Source organism: Oncorhynchus mykiss, chromosome 13 (genome assembly GCF_013265735.2).
Source record: "Oncorhynchus mykiss isolate Arlee chromosome 13, USDA_OmykA_1.1, whole genome shotgun sequence".
NCBI lineage: Eukaryota > Metazoa > Chordata > Actinopteri > Salmoniformes > Salmonidae > Oncorhynchus > Oncorhynchus mykiss.
Genome location: NC_048577.1, coordinates 40,187,885 through 40,207,539, shown reverse-complemented (window position 1 = coordinate 40,207,539; position 19,655 = coordinate 40,187,885). Strand labels below are relative to the sequence as shown.

At 41.3% G+C, this 19,655-nt stretch overlaps 1 protein-coding gene across 1 annotated transcript in view; it reads left to right on the top strand.

Annotated features, from left to right (window-relative positions):
- Positions 1-19,554, top strand: part of shisa9b (shisa family member 9b) — a 28,360-nt gene extending 8,806 nt beyond the window's left edge. The window contains exons 3-4 of the mRNA XM_021557855.2: positions 9,231-9,389; positions 15,457-19,554. Of these exons, the coding sequence (XP_021413530.1) occupies positions 9,231-9,389; positions 15,457-15,875 (578 nt within the window). The 3' untranslated portion in view covers positions 15,876-19,554. The remainder of the gene's footprint in view (positions 1-9,230; positions 9,390-15,456) is intronic.
- The last annotated feature ends 101 nt before the right edge of the window (positions 19,555-19,655 follow it).

The following is a 19,655-nucleotide window of genomic DNA, read 5'->3' as shown; positions in this document are numbered from 1 at the left end:
CCAGTCAACCTTCAGTCATTGTAGTACAGTAGCATTACATCTCTACTGGGTCTGGTATTTCTCTCTTTGTAGATAATGCCTCAGTTGTACAACAACATACCTCCCATGTTATTTACATTTTCATGGCAGGTTGGCATCTGGTTGCAACTAAATGGGTTGTGCTCTGTTTTCGCCCACAGGAAAATCTAGCACCGTCACTGTCGTTTTGATGTATTTGAGGACATCAAGGTGTGGCTTTCATATACGCATGCGCGCACACACACACACACACACACACACACACACACACACACACACACACACACACACACACACACACACACACACACACACACACACACACACACACACACACACACACACACACACACACACACACACAGAGACTATATTGTTACAAGATAAACAAAGACACAAGGATCTAATTTTGTGAACTGGAGATGAGAGGTAAATAATTGCACCGGCAGGAACAGCAGCACTAGCTATGTGACTGAGCCCTCTTCAGTTGGTTGGTAAGCGTTCAGGAGATGAATCCCCTTGTTCGGCTGCAGTAGTATGTGAGATTCAGGAAAACAGGGCAGCACAGATGGATTTGTAACATTAGATCAACTAGCTACAACGGACAGATATTACAATAGAACAACTAAGCCTGTTAGCATACAAAGCATACAAAGTGTCCTTTCTCACAATCAACAGAAAAAGCCAACAGAAACACTTTACAAAATCCTGTACCCTGTATACAGAATATAGTCTGCTATATCCCTGAGATTATAGCCTTGAGAATACATTGTCGGGAGACAACGCTTTGTGCTTCCTTCCCATATGTGTTGAGGACTGCTGTTGTTTTGACTGCACAACAGCTCCACTAAAATGGTTATTTTCTCCCTGGCGTTTTGCTTCTGTCTCTTTGACTCACTTCTGGGCAGGGGGTAGAGTGGTGTGTCTATGGGGCACAGTCCTGCGCCTGTTCCCCTCCTCGTCCCCTAGCCATGTCTGGCACTGTCAAGTGTACCCATGCCTGGGCTGCCTCCCTAGGATGGATACTGCCTCTATGGCAGGGGTTGCGGGTGCCTGGTTGGCAATGAGTGAAATGGTCCAGAGGGAGTTCTCACATGTGTCAGCGTCACAGATCCTTTCAGACAGACAGGGCTTTGTTCTAGTTCCCTCTCCTCTAGTTGCCTCTCCTCTGGGTGGGTGGCTGGCTGGCTGGCGGCTAGGCTACACTCCACTTCTGTCCTGTGTGCTGCTGGGGCCATCTTGGCCACACGCACTGTCCTGTCCCTCTCCGCTAGGCCTGCCTGTGTGAGCAAGGTGCACCTGTGGCCACTTGGCCTCTTTTCTCTAGGCAGCCAGCCGAAGAGAAGAAAGTTCTCCCTTGCTGCCAACACACACGGCCGGACGGTCTGGCAGGCCCTTTCCCCACAAGACAGTGTCACAGGAAACTGTATTTAAATGGATTACTACTACCTACAATGAATGGAAAACGGTTACAAATCAACACCTTTCTTTCCAGTTACATGCCTGTTTTTTAACAGGGCATTTTGTATCTCTTCCTTTTTATATCTGCCTTGTTGAATGGTTTTAGACAAAAGAATGCTGTGATCATTTTGAGACACTTCAGTTAAGCTTCCGCCTAAGGGCCAAACCTCCTTTAAAAATACTGGTGCTGCATACTAATACTGTACTTCTATATCTTTGTTGGTACCTGACATGAATGATAACACCTTGTCAAGCTCGCAGGCTGAGAAGAGAAGCTTGATACAACAAGGTTGAAAAGTGAGATGAGGGTTTACTCCCACTAATGGAATACAAATTAAGTTCTCTCTCGTCTAAATTAATGATTTAATGTGCCATAAGTCGCACATGGCAATATGCAAGCACTTGGATGAGCAGGTAGTGATTAGCCTTTGCATTGCTGTGGGCATATTATTTATTGTGTAGAAGTCACATTTGTGTCTGTACTATAGACGAATGAAACACACACTTCCATGCACAGACAACTTTGACCCAGCTGGTGGCATGGAGAGTACCATTATCACAAATAGTGCACACAAACCCACCATCATGTAGGGTTTTAAGTAGTTCACCCAGACCACAGCACACACATCTTAATGCACAAAATAGTGAATATGTTGTATCTATATTTAATGTACCTTTTGCAAATCGTTATTCTGTGCTTGTATTTTTATCTAACTGTTTACTGAATTATCCATTCATAAAGCACATACAATGGTGTCACTGTAATGAACAAGCTTGACAGAATAACTGTGTTGTCCATCCAATATACTCTTAGCATAGGGGAACGTCAATTTCATTCAGTAATACAACAAGACAAAGCTAATACATTAGATTTACATAGTGCCTGAATATAAGTTCATTAAATGTTCATTTCATGCAGGCTTTTTGTGAGCGCAGCAGAGCCTGTTCTCCCTCAGCAGATAAATAATGGGAGTATGAACTGTTGCTCATGTGGGTGTTGCCAACTGGTTAATGTATGAACTATGGAGACAGGCCATTGTAAGTTGGAGTTTCCATTACTTAGTTGGCATAGTCAAACTTGCCTCTGGAGAGAAACCTGTTCACCTAGTTTGCCAATCAAGCCATAAACATCAACATTTACAAAGTGAAGTGTTGCCCTCAATAACACTCCCGAGTCTGGAAGCGTCGGCTACATTTCAGAGGTGAGCTGATGAATGCGTATGAATTTAAGGTAATGGAAGCAGGTAGAGCACAGAGAAGGAGCGAACAATGCTCCGAGAGAGGAGAAGAGAGGAGGCGGTATTGATTCTTCTGCTGCTTTACCTCACAGTGAGCTCCACCTGTCAGATTGGATTACACAGACAATGGCTTTCCTCAGTCTGTAGGAATTCAGATACTGTTTTTACGCCATCATCTGCACCCAGATCGGTTATGTTCCATCCCTGCATATGCCTATTTTATGTAAATTACAACTGAGGAAATTCAACCTATAAAATGACCTGTCAAGTCATATTTTACCCTGGTGAGTCAAAGGTTTTTCTCATCAATCTTCAAGGCCTGGCTATTAATCTCTCAGCTTGTCCAACCTTTATGAGTATAAAGAAGAAAAGCCAGGGGCTAGACACACATTTACATGGAATATAGACTTCTTCCATCAGGGCAAATAAGAGTGACTGACTGACTTTCTTCTAGCGCACTGTCTAATACCCTGTAAATCCGTCAAGCAGAGGTAGGTTTCAGCGAGAGGCTCAGTGTTAAATGTCACACTGACTATTCTAGACAAATTCATTTGTGAAAATCAACATCAAATACTGACAAACTGTGCAAAGGCATTGAAATCACATTCCTTGCAGTAGGTATATTGGAAGTATTCATATTATTTTCTGTACATGCTTATTGAATCTGAAATGTTTCAATTGCAAAAAAGCAATGGCAAATCATCTGATGAAACTACAAGCGTGCATCAAATATGATGAAGTATTGCTAATAAATTATACAGTACATGTTATTGGAGGTCTTAGGACTAATCCTTCTGCCGTCTTTCACAACCCCAATTGGAAATAACCTGTGAATGAGAGTGCCCTTCCCATTGTAGCATCCCAAAATAAACTCTTGCATTTTTTATGAGTTCTTGGAAGGTATCTGTGTCTGTAGTGTTGATTCACTTCTCCAGCAACAACCTTTGAGTCTTTAACCTTACAAAAGTTTTCACAAATGGACCACTTTTAACCAGTGGCAGACAGTTGGAAAGTGAATTGAAGTGGGACTCCAGTAATTTAGAAGAAATGGTGTGTAAAGAGGACAAATGTCTGGCAGATGAAATGGGATTTTATCCATTGTACACAGACAATGGAGGGACGGATGTATTACTCCTTAAATTAGCAGCTCAATGCAAAAGTAACAGCTTGTACTTCAGATTTCCACATTTCCAGAGGTGGGGTAATTTCAGAGAACAATGATTCTTGAAAACCACTCATTGTTTTCACCTAGTCACAGAGCCATACCTGACCCGCTATTAGCAGGTGTAGTGAAAGAGTTGTAAAGCTTCCCTGTATGTCTTTTAATGAGACAACACAGATCATTTCATGCTCCTTTACAAAGTAATTAGCACAGCGCGGAAACATCTATTTGACCGGTGGGAAATGAGCTTCTAATTAGCCTATTTCACTATTATTATATTTTTTATTATCATGGAGAGGCTGCACCGTGGCATAGTGGACTCTAAAAGTTGATACTTGTTAAAAAAGTAACAATGTTAAACTTGTACCATCTCTTATTTTTCAGTGGCAGAGGAGAGTACATTAGTCCCTTTGAAGTGGTGCTGACAGTTGTTTCATGTTTGGTTCACGCCTCCTGTCCCTGACCTTATCCTCCCACTTTTTTAACTCTTGCCACACTATCCTCTTTCATATTAATTGGACTCGCTAAGGAAAATAAACACCTTCCCTATTCTTCATTCAAAAGCATTTTCTCCTCCCTTTAAAGTACATTGTAGTTCTGTGCAATGGTCTCTTCCTCTTTAAACCCTTGTCCTTTTCCCCACAGAAACCACTGGAACGTTTCAACAATCATCATTCATTCATGCTGGGGTCCCTCCAGACCTCTGTTGAAAGCTCTACTCCCCTGTTGTTCCGAACCATCTCCTGTTGGAGCGTATCTACTGGGACCACTGTGCAGCCTGGGGAAATATGTTTCCAGGAGGCAGTGCAGTATTTCATAAGAATTTCCAACGTTGCTGATTATCATAGTCAGTAGCCCTCATGGAACCTTTAGTTACAAATCTGGTGGGCAAGTTGCTAGGGAAGTTTCTTTTCCCGTTCTTCACATTTATTCCCCTGTGGATAAGCATGAAATAAACATAGAGGATCGATTTCATCGTTTATTTTCATGAAAACAAAAGTTGATTTTGAACTGCCATTTTATTTTGCAGTTGATGCTGTTTTTTTCTGGGGATACGTAGATTTCAATTCCGTCCATTCCTACATTTTGGTTCTGAACTTCTGAAAGATCATGCAACTTTTCTTATCGTGAAACACATTTTTCTTTCCTCTCCAACCAAAATGGATTAATGCACCTGCTGTTGGCTACAGCACTCTTGGCCCGGCTGTCAGACTAGTCAGACCAGACATCTTTGCTTACATCGCTGCTGCCTTCAGCCTTTCGGACCTGTAGATCCAGCGATGATTGTGTTCATCATCTGGAGAAGAGAAACCTTCCAGTGGCTGCTGCTGAGTCATGAGCCAGGAAGCATGCGTAACTAAAGCTGGCATATTCATTAAGTAACTGTCTGGGAAAAATAGACTAGAATCCAATCAAATCGCCTGCCAGCCGGGAAGACGAGGAGAACAAAAGCTCTGCTGACATTTCAGCGATAGCTGACATCTCTTCCCTGACGAATGGTCATTGCTACCAAGACCCGGTTTCAAATCAGAACATCTATTTCAGTCCACTTGGCATCAGTCTTTTCCCAGACAGAACCATTTTTGCCTAGATTTGATTTGATCCATTTCTTTCACGGCTCATTGTCCGCTGTCCAAAGCAGATGATAGTGTTGAGCTAAATGTGTAAATGCAAATGTATTTAGTATATTAGTTGTGGAGCTAATTAGAATGGAATATTGTGCACTAGTTGCAGCACTGGCAAACAGGGTTCCACGTCCACTGACCTCCTTATCGGCTAACTAACATGAAACCGAGCAAAAGAGGCTCTTTGCTTTTCACACTGTGGTGTGTGTGCCTGATTAGATGTTGCATGGCAACAATAAAATTAGGTATTATAATGCAACAGATCTTCCAGATAAGACATTTTTATTTGATTTAACCTGTGTTTTATCATCACAATCATTACAAACATTGATGTTGACTACTCAGCGATCGTCATGTGTGTATTCTCCCCTCATACCATCAGTGCAGCAGAGAGATGCATGTGTACAGTAGCATACAGTTCAATCAAGATGTAAATCCTATAATGCGAACTGCTTGGTAAGATTTGGGGCATAAGTAATGGGGATTGTATGTCCTTTTCACCTTATTATCCTCCCTTTGGCAATCTACCGAAGTGTAAACTTGCCAGAGAAATCTGCTCTCAGAACATGTTGACCTGTTGACTTGCAAACGAGTCGTTAAGTTGCTAATTGGCCTCAGTGTGCCTCTGCAAATATGCCATTCATCACGGCCAGTTATTATGTATGACATACAAGTTGACAGCCTGTTTTGATCATCATGATTGGGGAAGCAGAGGAGGGTGGTCACACTGCAGATATGATTGAATTCTGGCCATAATTATTGTTAAGTATGCTATGTGATACTACTATACAGCATTTATCATAGGTACGGGAAGTATGTTGTTATTGTGGAACCTAGAGCATTGATACTAATTGAGTACTGCGCCTGCGCATGAACACACTGTGCTCGAACTTGAGTTTGAACGAGAAAGTCATGTCAACGTTATCTCTGTTTCGAGTATAATTTATTACGGTTTGTGTCGTTGTAAGAACACAACAACTATATATCAAAAAAGCATTCACACTGGAGTAAATGTTGCCAGTTCCTCTACTACTGAACGTTCACATCTGTGAGATGAGTAATGAACTGGAGGTTCTCGTCTCTATTTTCTAAAGCAGACGTTTATAGTTCGTCATTTATCTCAGTCTCAAAAGGTACAGCCAAGGTAACTCCTTTTCATGTACTCTTTTTAATGAATACTTGTTCACTATAAATAATATCTGAAGGACCTGTCTTTTGATTCATCATAATAATAATAAACAGTTACTTAATATTGTTTGTATATTACTGTTACGAATCCCTTTTGGCCCGACAGTCTAGGGGAGATGGTAACGAGACCCGTAACATAACTCATGCAAATTATAATAGTGAAAAAGTAAGAGTGAGAACCAAATAACCAGACAACTAAATTACCGTCAAACACTCATGGTTTATTTGAAAACACACGGTAATGGGGGGAGCAGGAAAAGGGGCTGAGCTGGACCCAAGGAAAGAAATAATAAGTATTCAAAAACATCCCTAAGCTAGACTAGCCTACTTTAACAACAGCTAACTAACCAAAAATACAGTGGGTGGTCCGCCCAGTTCTAACTAGTGTTTTTATACAAAGTATTCCTACAGGTAATGTATGCCCATGTATGTCTTGGTTCCCCCTTTTCCCACCATCAAACACCATAACAAAAACAATCATCACAGGTGGGGACAAGGTGATATGGAGGTGCTAAAAACAAACAAGAACACTACCGAGAGATTGTATAACATAGAAAGATTGACAGAGAGATTGGGCTCTAGAGGAAACATGGGACAGGGTTTTTAAACCAAGGGAAAGGGAATGTGATAGGGTAATGGCAATAGGAGGTGTGTCTTCTGATTGATGATTGATTGGTGACTGATTGGGGAGTGATGATTGCCACCTGTGAGGAGAGAAGGAGAGAAAAGAACATAGGATACACACACACAGGATACCTAAGAATAACACACACAGGGCCCATAAGAAGTCAGATCATTATTTTCAATTTTTCTAGGTGTTATTTACAATTTGTTGTAGCCTTCAAATGAATCCAGATCTTCAAGCAGTGCTGGACCATTCTATTTTACTTGTTGAATGTGTGGTCATACATAGGAAGCTGTTGTTACTAACAGCATTTCGTGCCATAGGTTCAATCCGCTGCTCAACAGATTGCTTGTACTTTGAAAACTCATTAGTGTTCTCAACATGCCCAAGCAGCAGTTTATGGGCACTTACAATGTCTACTACAATGACTCTACTCTCTCAAGGTCCTGGTATTGTTCCTCACAGTGGGCTGTGGACATCAGTCATGGAAGAGAGTTATGTTTACATGTGCAACATGAATACGGATACAACTGAATGGATGTACAGTATTACCTTGAATAATCAGTAACTGCTACAGCCAAACTGGGGGAATGCATTTGATGGAACTCTGCTATTACACACAATATCAATATTGAGCTAATAGTTAACTTTACGTTATTGATATTCCACTGTAGATAGCTACTGTAGTATTCCTGGAGTTATTAAGGTTCACCGTCCCCCAAACTGACACCTGGGCGTGGGTGCAGTCTGCTGTCTCCTGATCTCCTTTGGGTCCTGCGGGGCCAGTTGAAAATGATGCCCACAACATCTGGTTGCTCTGCCATGCCAGCAGGCAGGGGGCCAGCCAATTTGCCATGGTTCCATGCTCTCCTCAATTAAGCAGATGTCTGCATGCTGGATGCTGGATTAGTACCATTTTATAAAGAGCAGTCATCACACTCTCTCTCTCCAGCTGAGTCCCCAGGGAGGGCCAACCAGCACAGGGTGCAATGTTACCAAGGATCTGAAACAATTACCTCTGTCCATTCTTATCCATCCGTCAAATTGATTTCTATCAGGCCTTTTGAGAGACATATCAGCTGGGGGCTGAGCTACGCTGCTGTTGGTTTTGGCTGAGACTTGGTTGGAGGAAACCAAAGCAATTCGATTGGGAGAGGATTAGCACAGTGAGCTGGCTAGAGGGCCATCTAGCTCGGAGCGATGGACGGTTAATGACTTGTATCCCGGGGCTAACATGAAGAGAATATAACAATTGTGTTGGCAGGTCAATGAGATAGACCCCACGTAGGCAGCTTACACTATCAGGTCTCGACTTCCACAGCTTTCTTGGGAGACACCAGCTCTTACATCTCACCACTGACAGGAAGGAAGAATCACTGATTTAAAAAATTCTGCTGATAGCCCTTTCATGCAGCCAAATTAGCTAGTGGCCTCATGGGTGGAATGTTATTAATATTTTTCATAATTTCAAAATCTATAAACATTTTTTCTTTTTAAGTAACCGAAAATCTGGTGTTTCTATGTCAATGGTCTTATGTGATGTATATAAAGTGTAATATTGGGATGCCAACTCAAAATGTAATACATTTCAACTATATCTGACATGGTGTTTTATTTTTTTAAGCCCATAGCCATATGAGTGAGGTTTCAAAGTAGATATGTTTAAGACTACCAAGAAACACTGTGTGACCATGATTTTAGCCCACTGCAGTAAAAGGTAAAAAATATTGCCTCACTTAAGTGGGAAAACAATACAACAGTGCACAATCGAATTTTCTAACTACATTGTAGCATTTATATGGGCCCATAATCTCAATCACTCAGATGGAACATCAATATTTAATGACATTTTTTACTTTTTCTGCCAGACTGACATCTCTCTCTCTGCCATCTTTCTCTTTCTCTCCCTACAGAGGCTAACCAGATGAACAGTGTGGGTCCAGGATCATCACTAATGCCAGGCTTAGGGTCTCCTCCCCACCCCTACCCTTCCCTGGGACAGATCCCTAGCCCCTATGAGCAACAGCAACCTGGGAAAGAGCTCAATAAGTACGCCTCCCTCAAGGCTGTCGGTAAGAGACACACTTATTGCTCATTCTAAGATCTGCGGATATGGGAATACAGGAATAAGCGCTGAGCTGCTTCTCTGATTAACTTCATAATCAAAATAGCTAATCAGATTTCATCAGCTAATCAAAAGGGGTAATATATAATTTAATCATCATTTCAAATCTAATTAAATGCATATATTTCACAGTACAATATAAGAACCTGTGAAACCTTTGGAGACACCTACTGATTTAAGGGATTTCCTTTTTTAAAAAACTAGTTTCTATATTGTAGAATAATAGTGAAGACATCAAAACTAGGAAGTAACACATGGAATCATGTAGTAATCAAAAAAGTTTTAAACAAATCAAAATATATTTTATATTTGAGATTCTTCAAACCCTTTGCCTTGATGACATTTTTTCACACTCTTGGCATTCTCTCAGCCAACTTCATGAGGTAGTCACCTGAAATGCATTTCAATTAACAGGTGTGCCTTGTTAAAAGTTCATTTGTGGAATTTCTTTCCTTAATGCGTTTGAGCCAATTAGTTGTGTTGTGACAAGGTAGGGGTGGTATACAGATGATAGCCCTATTTGGTAAAATACCATATGGCAAGAACAGCTCAAGGAAGCAAAGAGAAACGACAGTCCATCATTACAATTTAAAACATGAAGGTAAGTCAATCCGGAAAATTTCAAGTCCTTTGAAAGTTTCTTCAAGTGCAGTCGCAAAAACCATCAAGTGCTATGATGAAACTGGCTCTCATGTGGACCGCCACAGGAAAGGAAGACCCAGGGTTACCTCTGCTGCAGAGCATTAGTTTATTAGACTTAACTGCACCTCAGATTGCAGCCCAAATAAATGCTTCACAGAGTTCAAGTAACAGACACGTCTCAACATCAACTGTTCAGAGGAGACTGCGTGAATCAGGCCTTCATGGTCAAATTGCTGCAAAGAAACCACTACTAAAGGACACCAATAATAAGAAGAGACTTGCTTGGGCCAAGAAACTCAAGCAATGAACATTAGACCAGTGGAAATCTGTCCTTTGGTCTGATGAGTCCAAATGTGAGATTTTTGATTCCAACCGCCATGTATTTGTGATACGCAGAGTAGGTGATGATCTCCGCCTGTGTGGTTCCCACGGTGAAGCATGGAGGAGGAGAAGGAGGAGTGATGGTGTGGGGTGCTTTGCTGGTGACACTGTCTGTGATTTATTTAAAATTCAATGCACACTTAACCAGCATGGTGACCACAGAATTCTGCAGCGATACGCCATCCCATCTGGTTTGCGCTTAGTGGGACTATCATTAGTTTTTCAACAGGACAATGACCCAAGACAGACCTCCAGGCTGTGTAAGGGCATCAGATGACCTGGCCTCCACAATCACCCGACCTCAACCCAATTTAGACGGTTTGGGATGACTTGGACCGCAGAGTGAAGGAAAAGCAGACAACAAGTGCTCAGCATATGTGGGAACTTCTTCAAGACTGTTGGAAAATAATTCCTCATGAAGCTGGTTGAGAGAATGCCAAGCGTGTGCAAAGCTGTCATCAAGACAAAGGGTGGCTGCTTTGAAGAATCCAAAATCTAAAATACATTTTGATTTGTTTAACACTTTTCAAATCAAATCTAATTAATTTTATTTGTCACATGCGCCGAATACAACAGGTATTAGAGCTTTAGAGTTAAATGCTTAAAAACAAACAAAATAGCACGGTTGGTTAAGAGCCAATAAAAAGGCAGCCATCCTCTCAGGCGCCATTCTTATTTTTTTGGTTACTACATGATTCATGTGTTATTTCATAGTTTTGATGTCTTCACTATTATTCTACAATGTGAGAAAATAGTACAAAAAATTAAGAAACTTTTAACTGGTACTGCACATGCCATGCATACCTATAGTATGTGAGAAAGGGAAACCATTCCACTGAAATGGATGGGAATGGTACAGTATTTATTTGGCCATCTGTTAAATTGAAGGCATCTCTCTCATAAAAGAGGACGTGAGGATTATAAATATCAGCCGAGATCTCAAATGAGCATACGCCTCTGAAGTGTCGAACTTCCATGTAATCACACTCAAATGACATGATTAAATGTGGGCTAATTAACACAATGGAGATCTCAAATGATGAGCAAAAAAAAAAAAAACAAGCAGCTAGGGTAGATATGTTCTGCTGCCTGCTGGAATTATCAGTTAGCCTGGTCTCTGTCTCCATCCTAGCATGCTGTATGGTTACTTACTGAGAGACACTGTTTATGTAACACTTTCCGTTTAAAGAAAAACCTCAAGGAAAGAGAGGCTCTCAACAAAAATATTTACACTGTGTAAACGGTTTATTTCAAATTAGACAGGATAACAGATGTGGAATTTTGCCATTCAGAAAGGGAGGACAATAGACTACCTTTTAGGAAAATTACTGTAAGTGATTTGTCTCTCTAATTTCACGTCTCAAGGCTTGTCCATTGTTTTGCCTTTGTTGCTTTTAGGCGGCAATGAAAACCGTTTAAAAAGAAAGAAAGTTCTATATCACCTATAGTTTTGCTGCTGCAAATCATGAATGAGGTCTACATTGAGGGTCTACATTGAGAGTCAGATCGTATTGACCACAGAACTGATATTAGGATCATGAAACCATGTCTCTTTAGTTATCCTTCAACATTATATTGGAAAATAGATGTTCTATAACATTTTGAGAGGGAAACTATAATAAATTAAACATCACAGCTTGACCCACCCCTTGCACCGGGGAAAAGCATTATTTACTGCAATGTGTCTTATGCCTCACCTCTCAATTCCCTGAGTGCTAAATCCAAGGTTTGGGAAATGATCAACCAAAATCTAGCAATCAATTATTCTCTCCCGCTGTCCCCCCAGTGATTTTTGTAAGGTCACAGAATTGGATTTCTCACAGACATTTACAATCTGAACTGGCTAACTTATAAAGGAGCGGGAGCCCCATCAGGGAGGTGTCTGAAGACATTTTGGATCTGCCTGCCGCTCTTCTGGCTGTAAACACTAGGCTAATTATTTCTCATGCCATTCTCCAAAAAAGCTGTAATTATAATTGAGTTGAACATGACAATTCTGCAAGCAGCCTTCTCTTTGATGCATTCATTTAGGATACAAGTCTACATGAAGATCTCTGCAAGTTCAGTATTGTGTGTATGCCATTGACAGCGAATTAGATTGGGATTCTAATTTATGTATGGCTGTCGTGTGCCAGGGGATATTGTGGATTTCCTCGTCATGTAGTTATGTCAGAGACATTCCCTGTTATCTTTGCCTCTCCATTTGAAGCAAAATGCCACGGTGCTGAACTAATGCCTCTGAAATTTAGAAAAAGGGAATGATTAATTAGGCTCACAGGAAAGCAATGTCTAAGCATGTTGACTTTATCTCTAAGGTTTTTTTTTACACTGATTGATGCTCAAACAGTCAGTCGTTTTCTCCGTAGACCAATAGGAGAAACAGGCGCGTGAGCTAGCAGAGAGCTGATAAACGCTCTGATTAATAAACCAGAGAGACAGGCATCAGAAACCAGCTCGGCTTCTGATGGGGAATTAAAAGAAGTGATGGAGACATATTTGATAGTGTTATCACCCTAATTAAACAGGGGTCTCTTTATGGATTCGGCCCGATTCAACTAAAGGAACTTCAAAGCCCCTCGCCATAAATGGGGCTGGATGAGATGGCAGCTGTCAGAGTTGCAGAGGCTCAATCCCACAGAGGATGGTGTGGCGGCGGGCATGTGGAACATTCACCAGATTCTCTCTGTGACATCATAGACAATCAGATGAAACTTCTCTGACTGCTGCTAATCTAGTGTAGAGGCGTCAAGCTGCAGACGGATCATTAGGGGATACAAAGACTGTGGTGAAACATACACTACCGTTCAAACGTTTGGGGTCACTTAGAAATGTCCCTGTTTTTGAAAGAAAAGCACATAATTTGTCATTAGGAAACCCTTTTGCAATTATGTTAGCACAGCTGAAAACTGTTGTCCTGATTAAAGAAGCAATAAAACTGGCCTTCTTTAGACTAGTTGAGTATATCTGGAGCATCAGCATTTGTGAGTTCGATTACAGGCTCAAAATGGCAGCATCATTAAATAGTACCCGCAAAACACCAGACTCAACGTCAACAGTGAAGAGGCGACTCTGAGATGCTGGCCTTCTAGGCAGTTGCAAAGAAAAAGCCATATCTCAGACTGGCCAATTAAAAGAAAAGATTAAGATGGGCAAAAGAACATAGACACTGGACAGAGGAACTCTGCCTACTAGAAGGCCAGCATCCCCGAGTCGCCTCTTCATTGTTGACGTTGAGACTGGTACTATTTAATGAAGCTACCAGTTGAGGACTTGTGAGGCGTCTGTTTCTCAAACTAGACACTCTAATGTACTCCTCTTGCTCAGTTGTGCACCGGGGCCTCCCACTCCTCTTTCTATTCTGGTTAGAGACAGTTTGCGCTGTCCTGTGAAGGGAGTAGTACACAGCATTGTACGAGATCTTCAGTTTCTTGGCAATTTCTCACATGGAATAGTCTTCATTTCTCAGAACAAGAATAGACTGACGAATTTCAGAAGAAAGCTCTCTGTTTCTGGCCATTTTGAGCCTAGTCAACTAGTCTAAAGAAGGCCAGTTTTATTGCTTCTTTAATCAGAACAACAGTTTTCAGCTGTTCTAACATAATTGCAAAAGGGTTTCCTAATGATCAATTAGCCTTTTTAAAGTAATAAACTTGGATTAGCAAACACAACGTGCCATTGGATCACAGGAGTGATGGTTGCTGACAATGGGCCTCTGTATGCCTATGTAGATATTCCATTAAAAATCTGCCGTTTCCAGCTACAATAGTAATTTACAACATTAGCAATGTCTACACTGTATTTCTGATCAATTTGATGTTATTTTAATGGACAGAAAGTGTGCTTTTCTTTCAAAAACAAGGACATTTCTAAGTGACCCCAAACTTTTGAATGGTAGTGTATCTAATGAGAGCTGCCCGGTGACTAGGGGATGGGAGGGAGAACAGAGGAATGAGTGCCGGTGGGGAAACTTATTAAACTGTTTGGGTTGAGTCTATATGAACCAATGTGGTCCCCTCCCTGCTCTCTGATTCTCTGATGTGTATTAAGCTGTGGGCCATTGATGTGTACGCTATGAAAGCACATTGTGCAGAGGGAGCTCTGTACTGCTCCTCTCTTGTTTGAGACGAGTCTCACTCTAATATGGCGTTGTCCGATCCAGAACATTGAGGCTGAGGCCGTCTGCCTCTCCCTCCGCCCACCAGGGTATCATAACAGATTAAAGGTCACCGGCAGGACATTTAATTAGAAAGTCTGAAATGTCACACAGGGAAATGACTAACGCTGTAGAGTATGGCGTTGCTCCACAATTAGTGAGGGGATAATGTTTTCAGAACAGGTCTGCACCAGATTGGACATGTCAAATGACACCATGTAACAATGTCAGTGGCTGTTATGGGCAAATAATGTCCGATAGTTAAAGGATATGTTAAATATACTATAGAAATCAAGTAAACATTCCAGAATGCTCAGAGACATATTCATTTGCATATTACAATACAACTGTGCACACAGCCAGCTTTGAAAAGAGCAAAGTCCCCAACCAGTCTGGAGGGGGTTGTTTACTATTAGCTAAAGCCTGCATGTTTCCAGATGATAATGGCATTGTTGGGAAAATCATTTACATTTATATTCAAATGGCATGATGATATACAAGACATATCAACAACATTCAACACGGCTCAGGCAAAATGTACTATTCACCTAAAAAAACCTTTAGCTACCATTTTCTCAACTGTTCCTCACCCCACATGACAATATGTAATCTATCCCAGTTTAGGATTATTATGGCATGTGCATAAAAATAGATTTGGAAACAGTCCAAAATCCTCAAATACTTCAATATCTCAACTAATCTAAATAAATCTCACCAAAGCAAAGACCTGAACATTTGCTATTGTCTGTGCATGACATTAACAAAATGGCTGTCATTCCAATATTTTTTCATTTATGTTTTTTTTTGCTCTTGTGTATGTGTGTATGTCTGTTTCCAGCGGAGAAGGTTAATGACAACTTCTACACCAACCGGCGGCACATGGTAGAGATGGCAGCCAAGGGCAGTCTCCCTATGCACCCGATGCATCGCATAGAGCAGGAGCCCAGCAACCCCTACAGCCCTCCCTTACAGCCTTCCCTAAAGCAGAACGGACACAAGTCCAAAAGCACCAAGGGCCACAGCAGCCACAGCAGCAGCTCCCATACCCTGGCCTATGGCTCCAACACCATCGCCAACCCGGGGATGCAGAAGAACTGGGACGGCTCAGAGACGGTGGGCCGCCGGCAGAGCCACGGCACTAAGAAACACTGCACCATAGAGCAGGTGAACGAGATGCACAGCACCTCGCGCAGCCAGCACTACATGCCCCCGCAGCCCTACTTTGTCAGCAACAGCAAGACAGAAGTGACTGTCTGATCTGAGAGCCCACCCCACCACCATAACCACTATAACCCCAGCTGCAAGAAAGAGAGAGAGCGCGAGAGCGAGAGAGCGCGAGAGCGAGAGAGAGCGCAAGAGAGTTGGTCAGAAGGTTGCTGTAGAGGCTGAAGTAGAACAGCGGTCCTGGATTGAGAGCCCCTCTCTAGGGGTGCTGTGTGTCAACTAATGCGTGTGGCTGACTGTGCATGTGACAGGCATGTGTGGGACTCCTGCCAGTGGGGGGAGAGTGACCACAACAACATACTCCAAACCTCCAAGGTTTCGGTCATCACTGTATTGGTGATTATATTGCAACTAATACAAACAAATCATATACTGCAAGTCAGACTAATAACATCAGTGAGCAGAGCATAGTAATGATTGACCTCCGATGGACAGGTTAGCCAGGATGAGCCTGGAGCCATGCAGTGGTGGAAGAGACTGGAACTGGACAAAAGCCCAGTGGCAATAGACTTTTCCTATTGTCAGTATTAACTGAGATCTCAAAGGGCCTGAAAATGTGTATCATCTCATGTAGTTTCCATTGAATCCGCCGCGGATAAGCCAGTAGGTTTAGATCTAGACGCAGTGGAGCAGAGGAGTGGAGCAGCCGATAGTAAAGGGATACATTGTTCTCCTCAACATTGATTGACATTTCCTCAGATGTTGTGTAGTGTATATACTGTGGGGGGGACTTGTTGGTAATGCTCATGCTCGGGAACCTCGGGCTCATGATTACATCTATCGGGAAACAGTGACAATTTCAGATATGGACTGTATATTCTCCTTCAGAAACGACAGGGCATGAGGTGGATGAGACTGCACCAAACCAGTTCTGTAGCCACAACGTTACACACACCCTACTCTGCTCTCTCTGGTGTTAGGGCTGTGCCTTTCTCTGAGAAAACTATGAAATACTGTTCAAATCAAAGAGCTCGTCTTATAAACCACTGCATAAGTTGTGGAATTTACTTAAATGTCTTCATCTTGCAAACAGGTCCACAACTGTCAGTTGAAAACGGTGAGTTACATCTATCATTTCACATTCTTTATTTCTGTTTCCATTTGACAATGCATTGTGTGTGTGTGTGTGTGTGTGTGTGTGTGTCTTTACCTTGGTACCTTAGATCAATGATAGAGAAAACACAGAAGGAATTGTGTCCTTTCCATACATGTAACGTCACTGCCAATACATTTGTGAATATATTGCCCATATATTTATGATAACTCCCAAATTGATTAGCATGGGATTAATGTTGTGCAGTGGTGCCTGTTTCTCACCCACCTCCATCAATACTACCAAATCTTTACATGGCCTAAAGCCAGGCCCCCCATCTCAGACTGTTGTGGCAGTAGAAAACTACTGAGGGCTCCTTTACGGCTACCCAGAGAGATGTTAAAGGGTAGTAGATGTTCCTGAAACAGCCAAAAAAAAGGTACAGCCTGGGTAAATAGAGTGGATGGATTTCATTTAGTATGAGATCAAGCCCTGAATTAAGACAGAGAAGGTCCTCTGAAATCACCATGAGTTGATGTCATTGCATGCACAAATCAATCTAGCTTTCTGTAAAAGAGAAATTGCAATAAATGGTTTCCCTATTTTTCTTATTATTATTTAAAAAAAGAAAATCTACAGTTTCATCAACTTTATAAGATATACACATAAAAATAAAATGTGTTCATTTTGAATATCTGGAGTAGCCTACTAAAACACCTGAGAGTACCCATGTACAAACACACAGGTCAAGATGTGCCTGTCTTTTCCATTGGGCAAGTTGTGCGTCATCAGATGAAAAATAGTACATTTTTCTCCCAACACTCCATTCTTGGGAGCCCACACGAGCGGCACAGTGCATTAGCATGCCACACTTACCAAAAAAAGCGTTTTAAATAAAGGACTTCTGATGCAATTTGCCATGTGTTGCGTTTGTCACTGCCCACTGATTCAAGAGCAGCCCACACTTTGTCCGCATGTCTTAATCATGCCTCTCAACTTTCCATGGCTTTCAACTGTCCATTAGTCTGTCTGCCAGTGACAAAGTGGCTCTAATGGCTGGAGGAGTGACAGCCAGCAGCTTGTCGTTCATTCTCTTACTCACCACATGAGATCTGGTAAGAATAGCCGTGAGTCACATTCCCTACTTTTAGAACTTTGGAAAGCATTAGAGGTGGACAAAAAGTATTTTTATTTTGTGGTTGGTACAGTACGAAAAACTAGACTAAGGGAACAATCCTCAATACTGATTTGCTAAGGCCTACTATACAATACGTGCTTGTATTTTTAACCACATTTGAACCAGATACTGTATGTATTGTATAGTCCAGGCACACAACTATATGTTTGGAGTGTGTTATCACATTGTCAGTGAAACGTAATGCACCAATACTGTAGATTGCTGCAATATGCTAACAACCAACCACCATCTCATTTCTCATAATAAATATGTTCAAATCTTTATTTTGCTATTGCATGACGAAACTCACAGTCACACAAACTGCAACACGTTGTATTGTTGTTTAATCACACAAGACACTTGTATGGAGAATTTTCTAGACTAGACTCGTCATATATGCAGTTTTTGGCATATATACAACGCATATCAGTTCAACATTTGCACCAATAAGACAGAAGACTTCAGAATACCAATGATGTGATGCAAAAAAAATGGATGCATATTTGTGTATTACATTTGTCTATACAAAACAATGTCCAACAATGAAAATGGTAAGGAAAAATATTGCAAATGTGCATTGACTGCAAAAGGGCTGATTCTTTAGGTCATAAATATAGAGACATATTTAGTATGGCTGTACAGTACATAGTTAAGGTGATGTTTTGGTAGGGCCATAGAATAAGTCTGTGCCTTGTGTCCAAATGAAATGTGCACCTGATTTAATTGTCCAAATACTGACTGGTCTAGGAACAGATTGATGCATAATATTATACAGTATAGCATGACATGAAATCACTGTTCCACTTCAAAGGACCCTCTCAATATCAATATCATATCCAACAAGAGTTCATTTAAAAAAAAAACTATAATCACCAGAAAATGTATCTGGTTTCTCAGTGTTAAAACATGTGCAGAAGTCCACAGCTCCATTGATTGTAGATAGAGTGCACCTATTATACTGTTCCAGTCATGGAGGGAACCTAGAGTAACACTTATATGTGTAGTAGTGAAGTATAACTCCCTCACTCAAATAGCTTCCACTGATATAATTGCATAAAACATGTACATGACGTGTAGATTAACATTCCAGCTGACTGGTCATCATGCTACATAATGGCATACTGTAAAGTAATAGCACAATGGCCGTTGACTCTAAATCATGTCCTATGAAATGATTTAACTATTTACATCCAAACTTTGCTCATTTCTCAATCTAAATAAAAACATTCTCTACCTAATCCTCATTGAACTAAATTGTGCCCCTGGCTGAGGCTGAATTGCATTCATGATGCAGCTAGTGGTCTTGGTTCCAACCTTTAGGAGTGGGAAGACGATGGTGCTCTTTGTCAGTTGATCATGTTATTCGTGAAGCACAACTGATTTTGTATCCTAACAAAATGAAATATTACTTGTCATAAATGTATGTGCAAGTTGGGAAGCGGAAACTCCATTGTATTGTACACATCTAAAATCATATTTACAATAAATCTGTTTCTTCTCAAGATTTTTGTGGTGAGGTACAGTATATCCATGGTTGCATTATTTGAATGTTGCATTTCTCTTGATCTTACTATGATTAGGCTTTAGCTTAGAGGGCTAACAC